General features: G+C 34.7%; 1 protein-coding gene across 1 annotated transcript in view; it reads left to right on the top strand.

Moving 5' to 3' along the window:
* Positions 1–16,803, top strand: part of LOC138325465 (beta-1,4-N-acetylgalactosaminyltransferase bre-4-like) — a 37,349-nt gene extending 20,546 nt beyond the window's left edge. Inside the window, exons 2-6 of the mRNA XM_069271148.1 lie at positions 9,454–9,686; positions 10,284–10,471; positions 11,619–11,738; positions 12,991–13,095; positions 15,803–16,803. Coding sequence (XP_069127249.1) covers positions 10,296–10,471; positions 11,619–11,738; positions 12,991–13,095; positions 15,803–16,052 — 651 coding nt within the window. The 5' untranslated portion in view covers positions 9,454–9,686; positions 10,284–10,295 and the 3' untranslated portion in view covers positions 16,053–16,803. The remainder of the gene's footprint in view (positions 1–9,453; positions 9,687–10,283; positions 10,472–11,618; positions 11,739–12,990; positions 13,096–15,802) is intronic.
* Positions 16,804–20,035: the final 3,232 nt, after the last annotated feature.

The following is a 20,035-nucleotide window of genomic DNA, read 5'->3' as shown; positions in this document are numbered from 1 at the left end:
TATCAACCTTGAATATGTTTAATAGTTGTTTGTTGCTAAATTCATGATCAATTACTGTCGTCCGTTTACCAGCTTTCTGCATGTCCTTCAAAATATCAGCCGTCATTGTGCAAGCAAATCGAAATACGTTCGATCTTAGGTACCTTTTATTACACAAAATAGTCGTTAGGACATAGTTATCAGGAAACTGTAGTCTGTGGAGAAGTATGGGTATTTATCAGTTTTAATTTAAAACAAAATTTATCATGTTGAAGTTTTAGGTTACATAGATATATTGGTATTGTATTAAACAATAACTATGGACACAAATTTCTTCTTATAAATAAATAAATCATATCTTGTACTTTCGTAATTTTTTAAATATTTTAATCGCATCCATTCTTTATTTTGTTTATAGGTTCATAGAATAAACAGAGAAAAAAGAAAACTTTAGAATTCCAACTAATTTAAGATTACTCCATATCTTGTAATGTTCTCTACGTAATACTTCTAAGGCCTAAACACTAGTCATGTCCGTATCGAAATTACAAGTAATCCTTTATGATACATTGGATCATTTTAAAGTTTGCTAATTCTTTTACATAACCAAGAAGCAAAATATGGCATAAATGTATTGTTCTACATTTCTTATGAAACATGTAACATAAAATATTGACAAATTCCATGTCATTGTTTAGTATTTTAATATATACCGCTGTAACTATAAATCGTTGATCAACACGATTAAGCAGGTACAAGATGTACGCTGTACCCATATCCAAGCCAAAGTCACGCACGTTAAGCAAATGAACTACACAGCCACGTTTGAGGTGATAAAATGATTTTCTAGACAAGACAATTCACTTAAGAAGGCAAACATGTTACTTTCAGAGCGATTTGAGCACTTCTAGACAAAAGTAGTATTACTCTACAAGCACGGGGCAGGGTTCGGCATACAAGATGTTCGACCACAATGTGTAATGGCGGACAGCGAGCGAGTTTGAACACTCCACACGCATTTCGCCATCATGGGCTTTTCTGGCATATCACAGTAAAACCGACTGATCTAATTTCCATTAGAACTGGCGTTTTTCGATATATGTACAAATTTTAATGTTCTTTTAGCCTGAATTGTCCCTTAAAAGTTTTGTTTTTCAATTTCTATATAGACTGTATCTTTATTCACTCGAATACATTCACAATAAATCAAATATTCATTTATTACTAATTCGGAAGGATGAACTTAATAAGAAAAACAATTCAGAATATGCCCATTTTTTAATATATATGTTTTAGTTTTGAACAAATATTACGCGTTCTGTAGACATATTCATAATTTTAACCATATATTTTGTTGACATTTTATTTCTTAACAACATGACTTCTGTTTTTAATATATAAATGACATTTTTATGAATATAAAGAACAGCTTAATATTTCTTAATCAAAAACAAACATATAAATTTTATTTTATCAATATTGCAACGTTTTAAGTACATATGTACTTTAAAATAATCTTCCATGTTTTATGTTTTAATATACATATTTGTCATAATACATCTTGCACCGGAAAGTTTTTATAAAGTAGTAAAGTATTTTAATTCTAATTTTATTATTTTAATTAAATAGTTAGTTGCTTTACAAAACAAGTGATTATATAAATGATGAAAAGTGATGCTCAGTTCTGTCAGATGACGTAAGTAATGGAATTATTCCGACCTCTCTGAAAATATTCACTTATGTTACGTCAATAGCATTGTTATATTATTTAACGTGTGATTTATCTTTATGGCGTGACGCAACAAAGAACTGAGCGAACCAATTAAAGACGGTTCGATGTAGGGAAACATATTTCCGACTTGTGAGACTTTATAAGGCTCCCGGTGTTTGTTGATGATTCACCTGAGATCGTTACCTGATCAAAATTAATAACTTCGCGAATCGGTGGATCATATATAAAATGGCCGCTATTAGAATTGGACGTGTACGATCCTCTCAGTTCAAATACAAAGTAGCCCTCATTGCAATAGCTATTTTGGTAATTGTTGAACTTACGTGTTTCGTTATATTACATTCAAAACAGGATTTAAAGAGAATTCTTAGATGCAGCGACCGATTGATCTATGGATTTAAACGGAAATTGTTAGGGATGGAAATTAAAAAGGGTTGTACGACACTTAAAAAGCTCATTGAGAAGAGAGAGAACTTGACAAACATAAACAATACCCTACCAAATTGTCCATCAGAACTGCACAATAGAGGTAAGTCTCAACTGTTGTTTTAATGTAAATAAACAATAAGGGTTATATGACAATAATTTAATTTCATATGTTTCACGCATTTTTATTGGTTAGATCTTTGAGGTTATTTTTCCATAGACCAAAAAGTATTTTACGTCTAGTATTATGACGTCATATTTACAAAACAGTTTCACGGATAATTCTAAAAGCGGCAAAATCATTGGCCAAACTGAATTATTGGATACGATATCACTGCGCCCAACTCAATTTGTTTAATTGCAAAGATAAGTAAAATCGCGAAAATTTGCGCCTAACTAGTACATGTGTGAGTTATCTGAATAAAATTAAAGCATTATTTTCAATATCTTTTGGCTATGACTTCATAACCACAAAAGATATTGAGAATAATGCTTAAATATCACGGACAAATTCAACTTTCATGCATACAATAAGATTAGAATTCGGAAAGACAATGTGACCTCATTAGCAACTTTCCCAGTGATACGAAATCGTTTGATAGTGCGACTTTTAAATTAGTATAATAGTGCAAAAAGCATAACGATTAATATTAAAACATTAACAAAAGACGCGTGTTTATTTCATAGAAAGAAAAAAAAATCTTTCAATTTTGTCACTGTTTGAAGTCTATAACGTTTTACTGAATCGTCAAAATATTTGCATTTCTGAACAACTGGTATTTTTTTAGAGTTCTCAATATTAATGCTTTTTATGTCGTGTTATCCCTCAAAGTTGTAATGAACATTCACAGGATATACTCTATTTGTCACACTAAAAAGACAATTTTAATTCTTTATGATGCCCACCACAGGAAAAAGCGGTGAAAATTTTAAACTTGTATGCTAAATACATGTGTAGTGAATAACGCGGCATTTGGTTAGTTAGATACAATCATTCATGGGATTCTAGTACTTATGATATAAATTAAAGGAGAACTACACAACGGGAACAAAATCAACCTATCGTATGAAAGTTGAACCTAACATATAATTTTATTTAGTGAACCTAACATATAATTTTATTTAACTAAGGAAATATTTTTGATCTCTTGGAAGTAATTACAGTGAAATAACGGTGGTCCAAAACGTCGTCGAGTTGAATTTCAATAGAGTTTTGAGAAAGGCCAAACGCCCTGGGCACTTTAAATATCATGTACGATCAGATTGTTTTAAGTAGATACATGTAATGGTATTATATAAATGGAGAAATAGATAGTAACATCTGCATTTAAACAACCCATTATGTACTTCTTGTAAGCAGAGGGAGGAAACTATCTTACATATATTCTATGAATGTGAGCATGTGGATAGATTATGGAGCAGAATTGAAAACTGGATTTTCTCGAAAACTTTTGTGTATATCAACTTTTCAAAATAGAGAATTCCATTTGGCAAGCGTGTCAAACAATACCAAGCTCAAAACACTGTAATGCTGATCGTTAAGTACTATAAATATATATAAACAGCGTGCAAAAGGCAATATGTTGTATATTTAAAGTGTTAGGAAGATATTAAGAATTATCATAATTCTGAAAGGTTTTCCTCCTTGTGCATGGCAAACTAAGTTTATTATCAAATCTGGCTTAAGATCAATGATATGTGAATATAAATGCTAATATTCACATAGAGAAAAAATTACACAAATGCATTGCAGATGCACTACAATTCAATCCAGTATTTTATTACAAAACTGTAATATTAAAAAAAATATTTTAAAAAAATCACGTCTACTGGTGACTGAAACCAAGGCATTCAAAATACATTTTTTACTAAATACTATAACTGAAAAAATGAGAGTGAAAGAGATGTTTCTATTGTATTCGTCTTTGTTTACCGTGAAAAAATCTAATAATAATGTGTTTCAAGTGAAAAAAAATTGCATTTACACATCACGTGATATAATTCTATCTTCCCTTTCAATTTGTCTTTATCATGACGTCAACAAGTCCTACCAAGGCAGTGACATAGACAAAACAGTTATAGTTATACCAAATCAAAATAATGTTTATGTAATGTTCTGAATGCTAACGTTAATGCTATAATTAAAGCATTAACTTTATTCTATAACACACACACAAAATCGTAAATGTGACAAGAAGCAAGTGGAATTAGAGGAATTTTCTTCTTGTTTCATAATCATGTATAGTTCATTGTCTTCAAAGAAACCCGCCTATAACAAAGAAAAGTCGATTGTCCTCACAGTCTCGCTATATGTGGAATGCCTCCCCCCCCATATAATAAGTGTGGATCAAGGAACACAAAACATGCAGCCTTGGAAAAACACTAAAAGTTTGTCCAATAAAATAAATGAATGAATTTGAAGAAACCACCAATGTTAAAAAAATAAGTGTGGATTCTTATTAGGGCTAGAAAAAGCATAATTAAAATCTATATCCAAACTATGACTTGTACCATACAGTAAATGAAAGATATTTATGTAATCAACAACATATCGTCAATTGAACAATCTTAAAGTACGATTCCATTTATCAATTCTATCTTTCGAAATAGAACTCAAATGTACTGCAGCCATGCATTTTACATTTTTTATGACATAATACAACAAATATTTGCAATTTCAGCCATTTACACACGTAACAGATACAAACGCATTAAATATTTGGCCAATGCATACTTGTACAGATAAAGTCACTAACTTGCATTTTACATTTTTTTCTACTTTGATAGCCGTACGGACACAAACAAATTGTACACGAATTCAGTTGTGTAATGACAAGACTAAAAACGCACCACACACTTCCAACACAAATTGTCCATATACACCACCAAACAGAGGTAAGTATGTCTGCAGGTGTAGAACCAGTACTACTAAACTAGTCTACCATAATTACAAAGTGTATCTTTTATTCATGATTTTCATTCAGTACAATTAAACCTACAAATACACTCAATAGACTCTCAAACACATACACACTTACTAAAAAAAACATACACTCATATATCTATCACATGCATATTACATTCACATACATACAAATACGAAGCTTAAATTTCTAGTACATAAGGAGAAACTCCCATACTTGACAGGTTTTCTCTTACCCCAGACAGGGATATTCACAGTTTTACCGGTGTGAGATTTTTCTATCTCACCCTAGGGTAAAGACAAGCTACATGAGATCTTTGCACGTGCCCAACAATGGTATGACGTCACGACAACATTATTATGACGTCGCGATAGTAAACAGTACTATAACGTCACGACAACAATGAAATGACGTCACAAAGACGGCGAAGACGGCGACTCATTGAGGTCACGTCATCCTCGCTTGCATAAGTCACACGTTTATTAGAGACACAAAGTGGTGAACGGGGTAAGAGAAAAAGAATCATTCACCCTCTTTGGGGTGAGACAGGAGATCTCAACCCTCGGAATAAGATTCTTAAGCTGTCAAACACTCGGCACAGCCTCGTGTTTGACAACTTAAGAATCTTACCCCTCTGGTTGAGATTCTCCTGTCTCACCTCAAAAGGGGTGAAAGATTCTATGAATCCCGCGGTTGCTAGGGAAAAGATAACTCTGTCTTTTACCGGGGTAGGGAAAGGACAGCTCACACGCGCTAGACAATGACCTGACGTCATCATTACATGTGGTGTCTATTGTCGACGACGTCATTGATTTTGACGCATTGCGACATTTCTATGATGGCGGCGCTTTTGGAAATGTTTCTATTTAACTGTAGTTTCATCATGTTTCGTTTAAGTATGGGAGTAAAAGAATCTATTATTCTTTCATACCTGACAGGATTATCTCGCGGTTGCTAGGGAAAAGATAACATTATATTTTTCGGGGTAGGGAAAGACAGCTAACACGCGTTTGACAACGATTTCTTCGATGCAAGTGGAGACGCCACTTATTTTAGCGCATTGCGACATTTCTGTGATGTCGACGTTATAAAAATAGTTCCTGATCTGATTTATTTTCAATATATGAGAGAAAAATAATCAAATATGGGTATATCAAGTGGACGGGGATATCTCAACAATCGTGAAAGGTTTTGGACAACAAACCTCGGCAAGCCTAGGGTTGACAGACAAAATCTTTGACTCGAGTTTAGATATCCCTGTCCACTTGACACATCGATGTAAGATTCTATTAATCCTGTAACAAGCAGTAGCATTGACGGGATACCCATACAACATATATTTTTGCCGTATTCGGCTCTAGTGAACAATATGTGAAAGACGAACACATTTGAATCTTTTAATTTTTAATATTGCAGGATAAAAAGTATACAGGATGAGCCTTCGGCCTGTCATAACATCGCCAAAATACAGTTTATGTTTTCAGACACTGATTGTGTATTCTCTGTATATGTATATGTATATAAACAGTAACCAAATTTTCGATACATTGTATTTTGTACACACATGGTTAGGTTTTTTTTCAATATGATTTTATAAATTGTATTTTGTACACACATGGTTAGGTTTTTTTTCAATATGATTTTATAAAATAATATACAAGTAATAAAAAGCATGCAATATTCCATACTTATGTAAAAATGAAGACAATTAACAATAACTTGGTTATGTTGTTATATGAATAATTCATGTTTCATGGGAAGTAAAGTGCAATGTATATATCAGCGAGATTGGTTATCGGCGGTATCTGGCTAGTTGAGAGAGAGTTGCCTTAAGCGAAATTTAATCCGGGTATAGATATAGCGTGCATGTTGTTGTGTTGTTATATTATAATGTATATAATATAGATAAAATCGTATTCAAACAAGTATAATGGTGTATATTTCTTGCAGAAGTGCGTTTACCGTATCGGTTTATGAAATAGTATGCGGCAAGATAACAAACCATAAGCCTTTCTTCGAATTCAATGAATTTAATACATTTGTCGTTATGCGACATATGGTACGTTATCGTTTAAAATATGTATGACTACGTAAACTTGTCGCATACTATTTCTTACATTTTCGTGACTTTTAATTCATAAGATAATTAAATAATTATTTCAAATTACATTTATTTACAAGCTCTAAAATACACTTTAATGTACTTTGTTTGCATCGTCGCCACAACCCGGATGAGAACCATTTAAAAAAACAACATTGATCCGGTTTAATAAATATGTAGATTAATGATGAGCATTTTGTCTAAACAGCTAATAAATCATTATCTTCCGGGTCACATGAGTTACTTGAACTATAGCGATTGCCAAAAATTTGGATAAGAACTTTGTAAAAATGAAATTTAGAAATATAAAAGTTAATTTCCCACTATCCTATCATTGAAATAACTGCAAATTCAATATTTTGTTACCATTATCACTTTAAACTATTGACACATTTAAAGCGGCTATCCTTTGTAGAGGCGCAGCTTTTAGTCCACCAAAGATTTGGTTTCAATCGTAACGATAGACGAAATAGGTAGACTGGGGTCATATTTCGTTTTGTTTATGTTAAACGTAAGTCTACGTACGATATGGTCAATGAACTACAAGAGGGTACATGAATAACCTGTATATTGGTGCTAACAGCTCAATATCCTAAACAGAAGATGTGAAAAAAATAAGCGATGAACTACATTTATATGAACAAAATATTGATTCAAATCCTCCGGTAGAAGAAAACATTTTGTGACAAGCGTCCCAATGAACTAAACATTAGGTAGTGATAGATGACGTACAGTGGTATTGTATGCCTAGAGTGGCAGGGTTTTTATCACTGAATAGACATCAACTTATAATTGTAATATTTACAAGCAAGATAAAATCTTTGATAGCCTTGACTGAATACAAGTTTTTATAAAGAAAATTACTCTTATTGTAATCTGGGAAGGGAAATACGTTTTCATTGACACAAAATCGATGATCATATGAAATTATTCGCAATTAATGACTTTGCAACCAAACATGATAACACATTTTTTTTATTTCGCGCAGAAGATGTGCCATGGATATAAATTACTTATTACTTTTGATGGTGAGGTCAATTGAACGTGATGCTAATTAACCTACCGGAAGAAAATATTCATTCACAATTAATATTCGGCTTCATTAATGTGGGTATAAGCAACAGCTAGTGTTCAACGGCCTTAACATTTAAAGTGCATTATGAGAGCCGCGTTGACCGAGTGGGAAGATATTTCAACATATTACCACAAGACCTCCAACTTTCGGTCGTTAGTTCGAATGTAAGGAATGATTGATTTCTCCGGAAACTCTGGATTTCCTCCACATTCTAAACATGACACGTACTTAATTGACTGTTAATAGTGACGTTCAATTTTTAAAAGCAACCCAAAGCAATAGAAATTTCAAATTACTATGGCCTTAGGACACTGCCTTGTATAATGCCAGAATGGTTTTAGTCACGTCATAAGCACAACATTGACTTATCGTATACGTAGAGGTACATCAATTGAGTGAAAAACAATAATTGGAATGATTGATTGAGTGAAGATCACTAACTCACTGGTCTGGTATGATATGATCATAATGACATTATATAATTGAGTAATACAACACGAAACAACATATTTAACATAATTACGGATGTTGGAAAAAAAGTTTAGAGTTTTGTTTCCATTGTACTCCATTAATATGACGTCACAATATACAATGACTATACTGTCATGACATCATCTAATGTTGTTAAGCATCTGAAGAACATGATGAAAGCGCTAATGCTAAACTAACAACGTGTTACTACTTTTTCTATATGTTTACCGGACACTGAGAATTTAATGTTATTCAACATAATATTATATATACATATTAAAAAATCAAAAAATAAAACAGGTATATAATATTTAGCGCTTTCGCTGCTTCGCTGCTCATCAGCAGATGTTTGATTAATCATCTTCTGATGAGCAGCGAGATGTTTGATTAATCATCTCTTGATGAGCAGCGAAGCTGCGAAAGCGCTAGAGATTACAGACCTGCTTTATTTTTTCTTAATATTTTAATTCCATCACAAGGATATTCTATATTTATTTATTTTAATATATGCATATATTTACCAACTTCTGTATTTAAGTCAAGCCATCCTCGATATTCCAGGGGCTACTATCACTCATTATCTACTACCACCCATGGATATCAATTTGAAGTAAGACGTCTTGTAGAGTTAAATTATATATCTAAGTATCTTTACCATATTAACAGTAATTTTGCTTATCTCTATATGGTTGCGTGCATATTTACTTTTTTATTTATTTATTTATTCATTATAATTTTTTTACAGTTGGTTGCATAAACATACATCCCTATAGTCTACCATTTTCGGAATTAGCAATAATATTAGACCATTTAGAGCCAGGCGGACGTTATTCACCTTCCGACTGTGTTACTAACCAACGGGTTGCAATCATAATTCCATATCGAAACAGAGAGGAACAGCTGCAAAGGACTTTGCTGAATCTACATCTTTTTCTTAGAACACAGCAAATTGATTATGGAATCTTCGTTGTTGAACAGGTAGGTTGGTAATCATTTTGATTTTGATAAATTTCCACTTAAATGTTACTCTGCATTTGCATATCATTTAAAAAAAAAATGTTATCTGTCCGGTCGAGCATATATTGATTGTTAGCGTTTGTAAGTGTAACGTCATATTTTCAGAGAAAACAACGCAATTTGTGCTCATAAAATAATGACGTCACAATAGAAACCTACACGCATGGGAGATAACTCTGTATTATTGAAAGTCATAATACAAGAACGCACGAATAAATGTTCTGATTATTTCGAATATCTTACATTTTACGTGTTGAAAATAAATGAACATACGGTATTATAAATGCGTTGAAAAAATTAGCGCCAATCTACCACAAAATGTGAAATATAAAGCATCCATTTACGGAGAGAAGTAAATGATACAAATTTAATATAAAAAAATCATTGCCGTTTCAGACTGGTTTATCAATTAAATTTCATTAAAATACAAAACTTCAAATGTTAAATGCAAAACCAAATAAAACCCTGACATACTATGGTTAACAAAGGAGCTCAAACTGAGATGTCTCGGTGTCTTAATATCATCTGTTTTGTTAGAATTATTTCCATCTTTTACAGGCGGGACAAAACATGTTCAACAGAGGTTTATTGATGAACATTGGATATAAAGAAGCTATAGAGATATATAATTACACATGTATTGTCTTCCACGACGTCGACCTTATTCCAGAAGATGATCGCATTTACTACGGCTGTGGGAAAAATCCTCGTCATTTATCTGTCGCCATAGATATCTACGATTACAAGTAAATATGTTTAGCGTAAATCTTTTAAAATGAGCTTACTAGTCAAAGTCTGGTTCCTTAACTTGACCGTAGATTTCGTCAGCGAATATGTTGCACTTGCAACTGAATGTGTTTCAATGGCTGGTGTTGGTTGCATCGGTTAATAGATTAAATAACTTGATTATATCAGTAAGTGCTACCATCTTAGCAAGGCAATACCCGCTTTTATCAATATTTCTTTAACTTTTATCGTCTTTTTTTTTTTTACATATGTCATGGTTTTTTTTTTCATAGTTATAGTATAATTGATATCTCTCTTTTATTTCAGAGCACCGATACAATAATTTGATCATTATTTTACGCAGTTTTATCAGTATATTATACGACTGCGCAAATAAATGATTCACCCCTCTCCGAAATTTCTCATAACGATTGTACTTCTTGGTTATACGATTTACCATTCCGATATTTATAGAAAGTTATTAAAAGTCAATTTCATATGTTTTATTCTAAACAATCTGTCATCATTCAAGATCGTGATGCATATATGTATTAAAACATTTTAAATACTCTCTGACTTTCTTTAACAAAAAAAAATCAAAAATAATTTTCGATTGTTGTATGTAAGACATGTATTGCATTGCTTTGTAACATGAAATAAATCTTTGGAATGTTAAAATATAAAATATAAAGACTCATTCAAGGTAAAATTGATTTAAAAGAAATCTTTTACTTTTTGGTATTTTTCAAATTCTATCTTTTTTCAATTAAAGATGCTCCACCGCTGACAAATGGTATTTTTTCACTATTAAAAACAGGAACAGACGATTAAATATTTTTCTTCAGTTACAAAAGTTACTTACTTTACACCATTACCACCATTGAAAAGTTTGAGCTTCTAATTTTACTTCAAGTTAAAAATATGAAAAATAATTAATTGCATCCCGAACAAAATCCGTGTCACTATATCCTATATGGAAGAAATTACTGATTGCGCATGCATCCAAGGCGAAATAAAGCATTTTATATTATTTTTTGTGTTAATTAGACATATATATACATGATCAAACACCAATTATTTTTCAACTAATGAATATCATTTATGCTTTGTCGGCGGTGGAGCATCTTTAAAAAAGAGAATCCAATATTTTCAAAAAAACAATTCCAGGCAATTGGAAAATGTCTTCGGGGGAGTCACTCAATTACCAAGAACTATAATGGAAAAGGTCAACGGTTTTTCCAATCTATACTTCGGATGGGGCGGAGAAGACGACGATTTAGCGGCAAGGTTCGTAATGTCAATTGTATATTAAGGATGTATTTTTCTGAAGTTTCGTTTCGACATAGATAAAAGAAGTTTTCAAATAAAATCTATCAATATCTGTAGCAACTTGCCAGTTACAAATTTGTCAAAAAACTACGTTTCTATTCTGAGTAGATTTTTTATGCAGGGATTTTGAGAAAAGACCTATTAAGCGGCCATTTTGAAAATGTGTCTTTTTTGCTTTGAGTACAGCCAAAGTTTTTACCATTTTTTACTTAAATTGTTTTTATTGAAATTATTATTGCGCCAGTATTTTTAGCTGTATCGAGCTAATTTTTGCTGGAATTCTTAACTAGCTTCGTGGTAATTAAAACATTAAGCATTAATTTGTGAAATGATACATTTTTGTCACTTTATTTTACCATTTAATGGTAATTTTAGCACGTTCATTTTTACTCTAAAATATTGAGAGAGAAAAAAAAACAGATATTGAAATGGGGCAAAAAAGTAAGCACACGGACCCCCATTTTTCTGCCTGATTAAGAGAAACCTTTTCCCTATTGATATGCAAAATGTTTTCAAAAGTTTAATTCTAGAACTTTTTCTATAAAGGGTTAAATCTGGCAAAAATTGCTGGAAATGGTGCATTTTGTAGCTCAAAATTGAGGGGAAGGGGTAGCATGTGTTGTTATTCTGAGTAAAAATATGAGTCTTATTAATCATAGCTGCTATATTTTTACGAAGACCAATGGAAAATAAATTCTGCAAACATCCATGCATATCAAACACTTCATTAGGAAATTTTAGATTTAATCTCTAGTATATATAGTCAAAACGACAAAATTCCCATAAAATCCAATATTTTGTCAATTAGGAATCTTTGATTGACAATAGCTCAAAAACGAGCACACGGACATTTTTTTCTTCCAAACTCTTCTATGTTGTGAACTTCTATTTCAAAATATCTGTATCAGAGAAAAGGTTTAATGCAAGAAAATTTTGACTTCTCAGATGTGTACATCCTTAAGGGAGTAGGCGACTGAGTAGAATAGACGTTATAATGTCGGTGTTAGGTACTTTCTTTTTTTTATCAGTGGTCCAAGTAAGACTTTATTTGGTTTATACATGACATTTATTGTGCAGTGTATATCAGTGTCTGAAGTGTATTTTTCTCCGGCTAATATTGTAATAATTAATTGACATTTCATATTGTATATACCTTAAGTGTCTAATTCTCTGTCTAATATTCTCATAATTTATGGATATTTTCTTTCAGAATAAAACACGTGTCAAGCACGATAGAGATCAACTCTCCTTCCGTATCACGCTATAGTATGATAAAACATTGCCACGAAAATTCTAATCCGCCGAATCCTGAAAGGTGAGTACTAGACCCCTTACACGTGAATAATATTTATAGAATTCTAAAAGGTGAGTACTTAACCCTTGACTGTGAATCACACTTATAGAATACTACAAGGTGAGAACTAGACCCCTAACCGGTGAATAATACTTATAGAATCCTAGAAGCTGAGTACTAGACCCCTTACAGGTTAATAATACTTATAGAATCCTAAAAGGTGAGTACTAGACCCCACACAGGTGAATAATACTTATAGAATCCTAGAAGCTGAGTACTAGACCCCTTACAGGTTAATAATACTTATAAAATCCTAGAAGCTGAGTACTAGACCCCTTACACGTGAATTATACATATAGAATCCTAAAAGGTGAGTACTAGACCCCTTACACGTGAATTATACATATAGAATCCTAAAAGGTGAGTACTAGACCCCTTACACGTGAATTATACATATAGAATCCTAAAAGGTGAGTACTAGACCCCTTACACGTGAATTATACATATAGAATCCTAAAAGGTGAGTACTAGACCCCTTACACGTGAATTATACATATAGAATCCTAAAAGGTGAGTACTAGACCCCTTACACGTGAATAATACTGATAGAATCCTAAAAGGTGAGTACTAGACCCCTTACACGTGAATTATACATATAGAATACTAAAAGGTGAGTACTAGACCCCTTACACGTGAATTATACATATAGAATCCTAAAAGGTGAGTACTAGACCCCTTACACGTGAATTATACATATAGAATCCTAAAAGGTGAGTACTAGACCCCTTACACGTGAATTATACATATAGAATCCTAAAAGGTGAGTACTAGACCCCTTACACGCGAATTATACATATAGAATCCTAAAAGGTGAGTACTAGACCCCTTACACGTGAATTATACATATAGAATCCTAAAAGGTGAGTACTAGACCCCTTACACGTGAATTATACATATAGAATCCTAAAAGGTGAGTACTAGACCCCTTACACGTGAATAATACTGATAGAATCCTAAAAGGTGAGTACTAGACCCCTTACACGTGAATTATACATATAGAATACTAAAAGGTGAGTACTAGACCCCTTACACGTGAATTATACATATAGAATCCTAAAAGGTGAGTACTAGACCCCTTACTGGTTAATAATACTTATAGAATCCTAGAAGCTGAGTACTAGACCCCTTACTGGTTAATAATACTTATAGAATCCTAGAAGCTGAGTACTAGACCCCTTACAGGTGAATAATACTTATAGAATCCTAAAAGGTGAGTACTAGACCCCTTACACGTGAATTATACATATAGAATCCTAAAAGGTGAGTACTAGACCCCTTACACGTGAATTATACACATAGAATCCTAAAAGCTGAGTACTAGACCCCTTACACGTGAATTATACATATAGAATCCTAAAAGGTGAGTACTAGACCCCTTACACGTGAATTATACATATAGAATCCTAAAAGGTGAGTACTAGACCCCTTACACGTGAATTATACATATAGAATCCTAAAAGGTGAGTACTAGACCCCTAACAGGTGAATAATACTTGTAGAATCCTAAAAGGTGAGTACAAGACGAGTAGACCCCTAACACGTGAATAATACTGATAGAATCCTAAAAGGTGAGTACTAAACCCTTAACTGGTGAATCACACTTATATAATCCTAAAAGGTGAGTATTAGACCCCTAACAGGTGAATAATACTTATAGAACCTTAAAAGGTGAGTACTGGACACCTAACAGATGAATCACACTTCTAGTATTATAGTATTTATAGAACCTAAAAATATGAGTATTTATGTAACCTAGAAATGTGTGTACTTATAGAACCTAAAACGTGAGTATTTGCGGAACCTAAAAAGGTGAATATTCATAGAACCTAAAAAGGTGAGAACGTAAAAAGTTAAGACTTATAGGACCTTCAATAGTGAGTTCTTATAGAAAGTTAAAATGCGAGTACTTTTAAAATGAACTTAAAAAGGCGAGTGCTTATAGAGCGTAAAAAGATAAGTACATGTACTTATATAGAACCTAAAAAAAGCGAGAACTAAATAAGTGAGAACCTAAAAAGTGAGTAATAGAACTGTAGTATACCTATCATTTTGTCATTCGCTTATTTACTATATTAGTGTACATTGTACTTTGCATTGTTTCAGTTATAAGCACATTCAAACCTTTATCTGGTAAATGAATACGGGTTCATTTATAAACGGAATATTTTGTACAGTTATACAGGTTGCACAACTTATTTTTGCGGGAACAACTTAATGTCGCGGTTTTCACGGCGGTCTAAAGTGTTCGATTGAGTCTTCTCTTTTTCTACTTTGCTTTTTTTTGCGGCGGTATATTTTCGCGATTTTCACTGAAATATACGAGATTTGCTTATTTATGAATTTTATCATTAATGCTTGTGATGTTTTTTCGTCATAAATCTTATCAATGATATGTACTCATTAAATTCAGTATTGATTAACTTTCTTTTAAAAATCAGATTCATTATAATACTAAGTACTACCAGAGTGCAAGGTTCATCAGCTAGTAAATTCTAATAATGTGGTAAACACATTCACCATCGAACTAGACTTTAATATTGTTTTATTGTACTATGGTTAATGCTAATTTCTCAAATGTGTGTATATTTATTACTGTCCGTACCTTTTGTTGCTTCTGCAGCGATGTATACCTATTTTCTTGTAACTGAAAAAGCTCATTCTTTTTCAGACATGCTCTACTGAATGCCGCCACTCGCCGGTTCAAATATGATGGGCTGAGCGGTCTAAGATATAAACGGTTACACATGGAACGAAACAAACTTTATACAAATATCACAGTTGAATTTCACTTAGATGATTATCGACAATTATTAAAAAGATCGCTTGCTCACGTTAAAAAAGGTAAACGTAGAAGATTCGGACATTCTATCACTAGCCCTCCACCTCTAACACCTAGGAAAAGGGATAAAGGCGTCTGACATTCTGCCACTTGAACTTGGATTGTGTGAAAAGGGAGTTAAGTTGTCGGACATTCTATTTCCAGCCCTTCACCTCTAAATCCCCATGATAAGGGGTATACGCCCGCCACCTCTAGGACTTAGTGAAAAGGGGTCTATGTGTCTGACTTAGTATCACTAGCCCTTCACCTTTAGAATCAGTTGAAAAGGAAAATAAGGTGACTGACATTACACAAGCGCACGCGTTTTGTTTTTAATAAAGATGTTATCATCGATGTAGTATTCTCTGAATATATATATATATATATATATATTACCAACTTAACATCAAGACATGCGGTCATATTATTGTTTTTAGTCTGCAAATGCCTGTGTGACATTCTATCACTAGCGCTCGAGATGAAAAGAGTGGTCAAGGTATCTGACATTCTACCAACAATCCCCTACCTCTTGGACCCGGTGGCAAAGAGCGGTTAACATGTCTGACATTATACTACTTGCCCTCCACCTCTAAGACCCGATGAAAAGGAAAATTATGGTACCTGCCATTATACCAACATACGTCTTTCCAGCTGTATGTATCACCAGTGGCAAGTGGAGTATAAGATATTGGCATTTTGTCACTCACCAATGTCCCTTATCCAGTAGACCTTTGTGGGGTATATGCCCATCGTAAAAAAAACCAGCTTTAATTTTAACAGCTGATCTTAACATGGAGGTGGTTATTAAAAGGTTTTTTTTTTTTTTTTTTTTTTTTTTTTTTTTTTTGTTTACCCTAATCGAAAGCCGCTTGGGCTCATTTTGGTTGAAGAAAAAAATTCGCGTGATTACGCGAAACTTTCGCGTTATTACGCAAAAAAATATTATATATAATTACATTGTTTGAGCCCTCGGATGCCACATTTGGATTCCAGAAGCCATATTTAATATGGACGAGCAAGAACTTTGTCATTTATACACATGATGAAGTTGTGCGGAATGCTGAAGTTCACTCAAAATAAATGTTGAAACATCGTGTAAGTCTGAAAACTGTTTTCATCTTGTTTTAAATTCCAATTGATTTAGAGCTTACAGCTAATTTGCTTTTAATAACTTTCAGACGTTAAGCTACAATATACTCACGTACTCACGTGCATCCACATACTTTTCTCGCTCATTTTAGAATAGGTTCTGATTACCATTTTACACACAATATATAAGAAGCATATTTTCTCTTTGATTGTCTTTATACTGTTGCTAAAATAACTTCCATGAGTATCTATACTTCCTAACAAATCCATTGATGTACAATGACTTTTATTTAAACGTTTGCGTTAATGATAATCACATTTTATTGTTGAAATCCAAATGTATAAGACAAAAATTTCCACTAATCTCATGGTCACGCGGAAGTCGATGTATAGCATATGGACTCGGATCATTTTTAGAAACATCAGTTTAATATTAATGTTGTGACGTCATAGTTGCATCGATATTTAACCTTTAAATTCCACTATCCAAAACATTGAGTTCATCAGGGTAGTGTCTTATGGCCATCCTTTTTCTTACTAACAAGTTCCTCAAATAATCCTGTTGACATTTTTCAGAAAAAAAAATCTTATCTCATACAAGTTAAAGGCCTTTGATTCGCTTAATGTGCATATAGGTGTTATACTGCCCCGGTAAAATATATATATATATATACTAAAAAAAAGATTATGTAAATTGGGGTAGTATAACATGATAAAAACAAAATATTAATTGTTTAAAGTTTCGTGTAATAACGCCAAAAGTTTCGCGTACAAAGGGATAATTTCGCGTAATTACGCGAATATTTTTTTCTTCTACCAAAGTTAGCCCAATCGGCTTTCGTACTAATACATGTTCCCATAGTGTCGTGATGTATATAATAAACTTATCAACAATGTTCCCATAGTGTCGTGATGTATATAATAAACTTATCAACAATTTTAGTTTTAGTATCTACTGATGCACAAGATATTTTAAAAGTTTTAGTATATATACATTCATCGTCGGCAACCCACGAGTCATCGCTTTATCTTTTGTATCATAGATAGAATATACCAGTCTAGCCCGAGATACTCTGGCCCCGACACCAGGCTTAGACATTAGGACAGATAGATGTCTGGTGTAGCTCGAGATACTCTGGCCCCGACACCAGGCTTAGACATTAGGACAGATAGATGTCTGGTCTAGCCCGAGATACTCTGGCCCCGAAACCAGGCTTAGACATTAGGACAGATAGATGTCTGGTCTAGCCCGAGATACTCTGGCCCCGACACCAGGCTTAGACATTAGGACAGATAGATGTCTGGTCTAGCCCGAGATACTCTGGCCCCGACACCAGGCTTAGACATTAGGACAGATAGATGTCTGGTCTAGCCCGAGATACTCTGGCCCCGACACCAGGCTTAGACATTAGGACAGATAGATGTCTGGTCTAGCCCGAGATACTCTGGCCCCGACACCAGGCTTAGACATTAGGACAGATAGATGTCTGGTCTAGCCCGAGATACTCTGGCCCCGACACCAGGCTTAGACATTAGGACAGATAGATGTCTGGTGTAGCCCGAGATACTCTGGTCCCGACACTAGGCTTAGACATTAGGACAGCTAGGTGTCTGGTCTAGCCCGAGATACTCTGGCCCGACACCAGGCTTAGACATTAGGACAGATAGATGTCTGGTCTAGCCCGAGATACTCTGGCCCCGACAGCAGGCTTAGACATTAGGACAGATAGATGTCTGGTCTAGCCCGAGATACTCTGGCCCCGACACCAGGCTTAGACATTAGGACAGATAGATGTCTGGTCTAGCCCGAGATACTCTGGCCCCGACACCAGGCTTAGACATTAGCACAAATAGATGTCTGGTCTAGCCCGAGATACTCTGGCCCCGACACCAGGCTTAGATGTCTGGTGTAGCCCGAGATACTCTGGTCTCCGACACCAGGCTTAGACATTAGGACAGATAGATGTCTGGTGTAACCCGAGATACTCTGGCACCGACACCAGGCTTAGACATTAGCACAAATAGATGTCTGGTCTAGCCCGAGATACTCTGGCCCCGACACCAGGCTTGGACATTAGGACAGATAGCCCGAGATACTCTGGCCCCGACACCAGGCCTTAGACATTAGCACAGATAGATGTCTTGTCTAGCCCGAGATACTCTGGCCCCGACACCAGGCTTAGATGTCTGGTGTAGCCCGAGATACTCTGGCCCCGACACCAGGCTTAGACATTAGGACAGATAGATGTCTGGTGTAGCTCGAGATACTCTGGCCCCGACACCAGGCTTAGACATTAGGACAGATAGATGTCTGGTCTAGCCCGAGATACTCTGGCCCCGACACCAGGCTTAGACATTAGGACAGATAGATGTCTGGTCTAGCCCGAGATACTCTGGCCCCGACACCAGGCTTAGACATTAGGACAGATAGATGTCTGGTGTAGCCCGAGATACTCTGGCCCCGACACCAGGCTTAGACATTAGGACAGATAGATGTCTGGTCTAGCCCGAGATACTCTGGCCCGACACCAGGCTTAGACATTAGGACAGATAGATGTCTGGTCTAGCCCGAGATACTCTGGCCCCGACAGCAGGCTTAGACATTAGGACAGATAGATGTCTGGTCTAGCCCGAGTACTCTGGCCCCGACACAGGCTTAGACATTAGGACAGATAGATGTCTGGTCTAGCCCGAGATACTCTGGCCCCGACACCAGGCTTAGACATTAGGACAGATACTCTGGCCCGACACCAGTCTGGCTTAGGACAGATAGCCCGAGATACTCTGGCCCCGACACCAGGCTTAGACATTAGCACAGATAGATGTCTGTCTAGCCCGAGATACTCTGGCCCCGACACCAGCCCGAGATTAGACTCTGGCCCGAGATACTCTGGCCCCGACACCGGCTTAGACATTAGGACAGATAGATGTCTTCTAGCCCGAGATACTCTGGCCCCGACACCAGGCTAACATTAGACAGATAGATGTCTGGTC

This window comes from Argopecten irradians, chromosome 1 (genome assembly GCF_041381155.1).
Source record: "Argopecten irradians isolate NY chromosome 1, Ai_NY, whole genome shotgun sequence".
Classification (NCBI taxonomy): Eukaryota; Metazoa; Mollusca; class Bivalvia; order Pectinida; family Pectinidae; genus Argopecten; species Argopecten irradians.
This window is presented reverse-complemented; position numbering and strand designations above follow the sequence as displayed.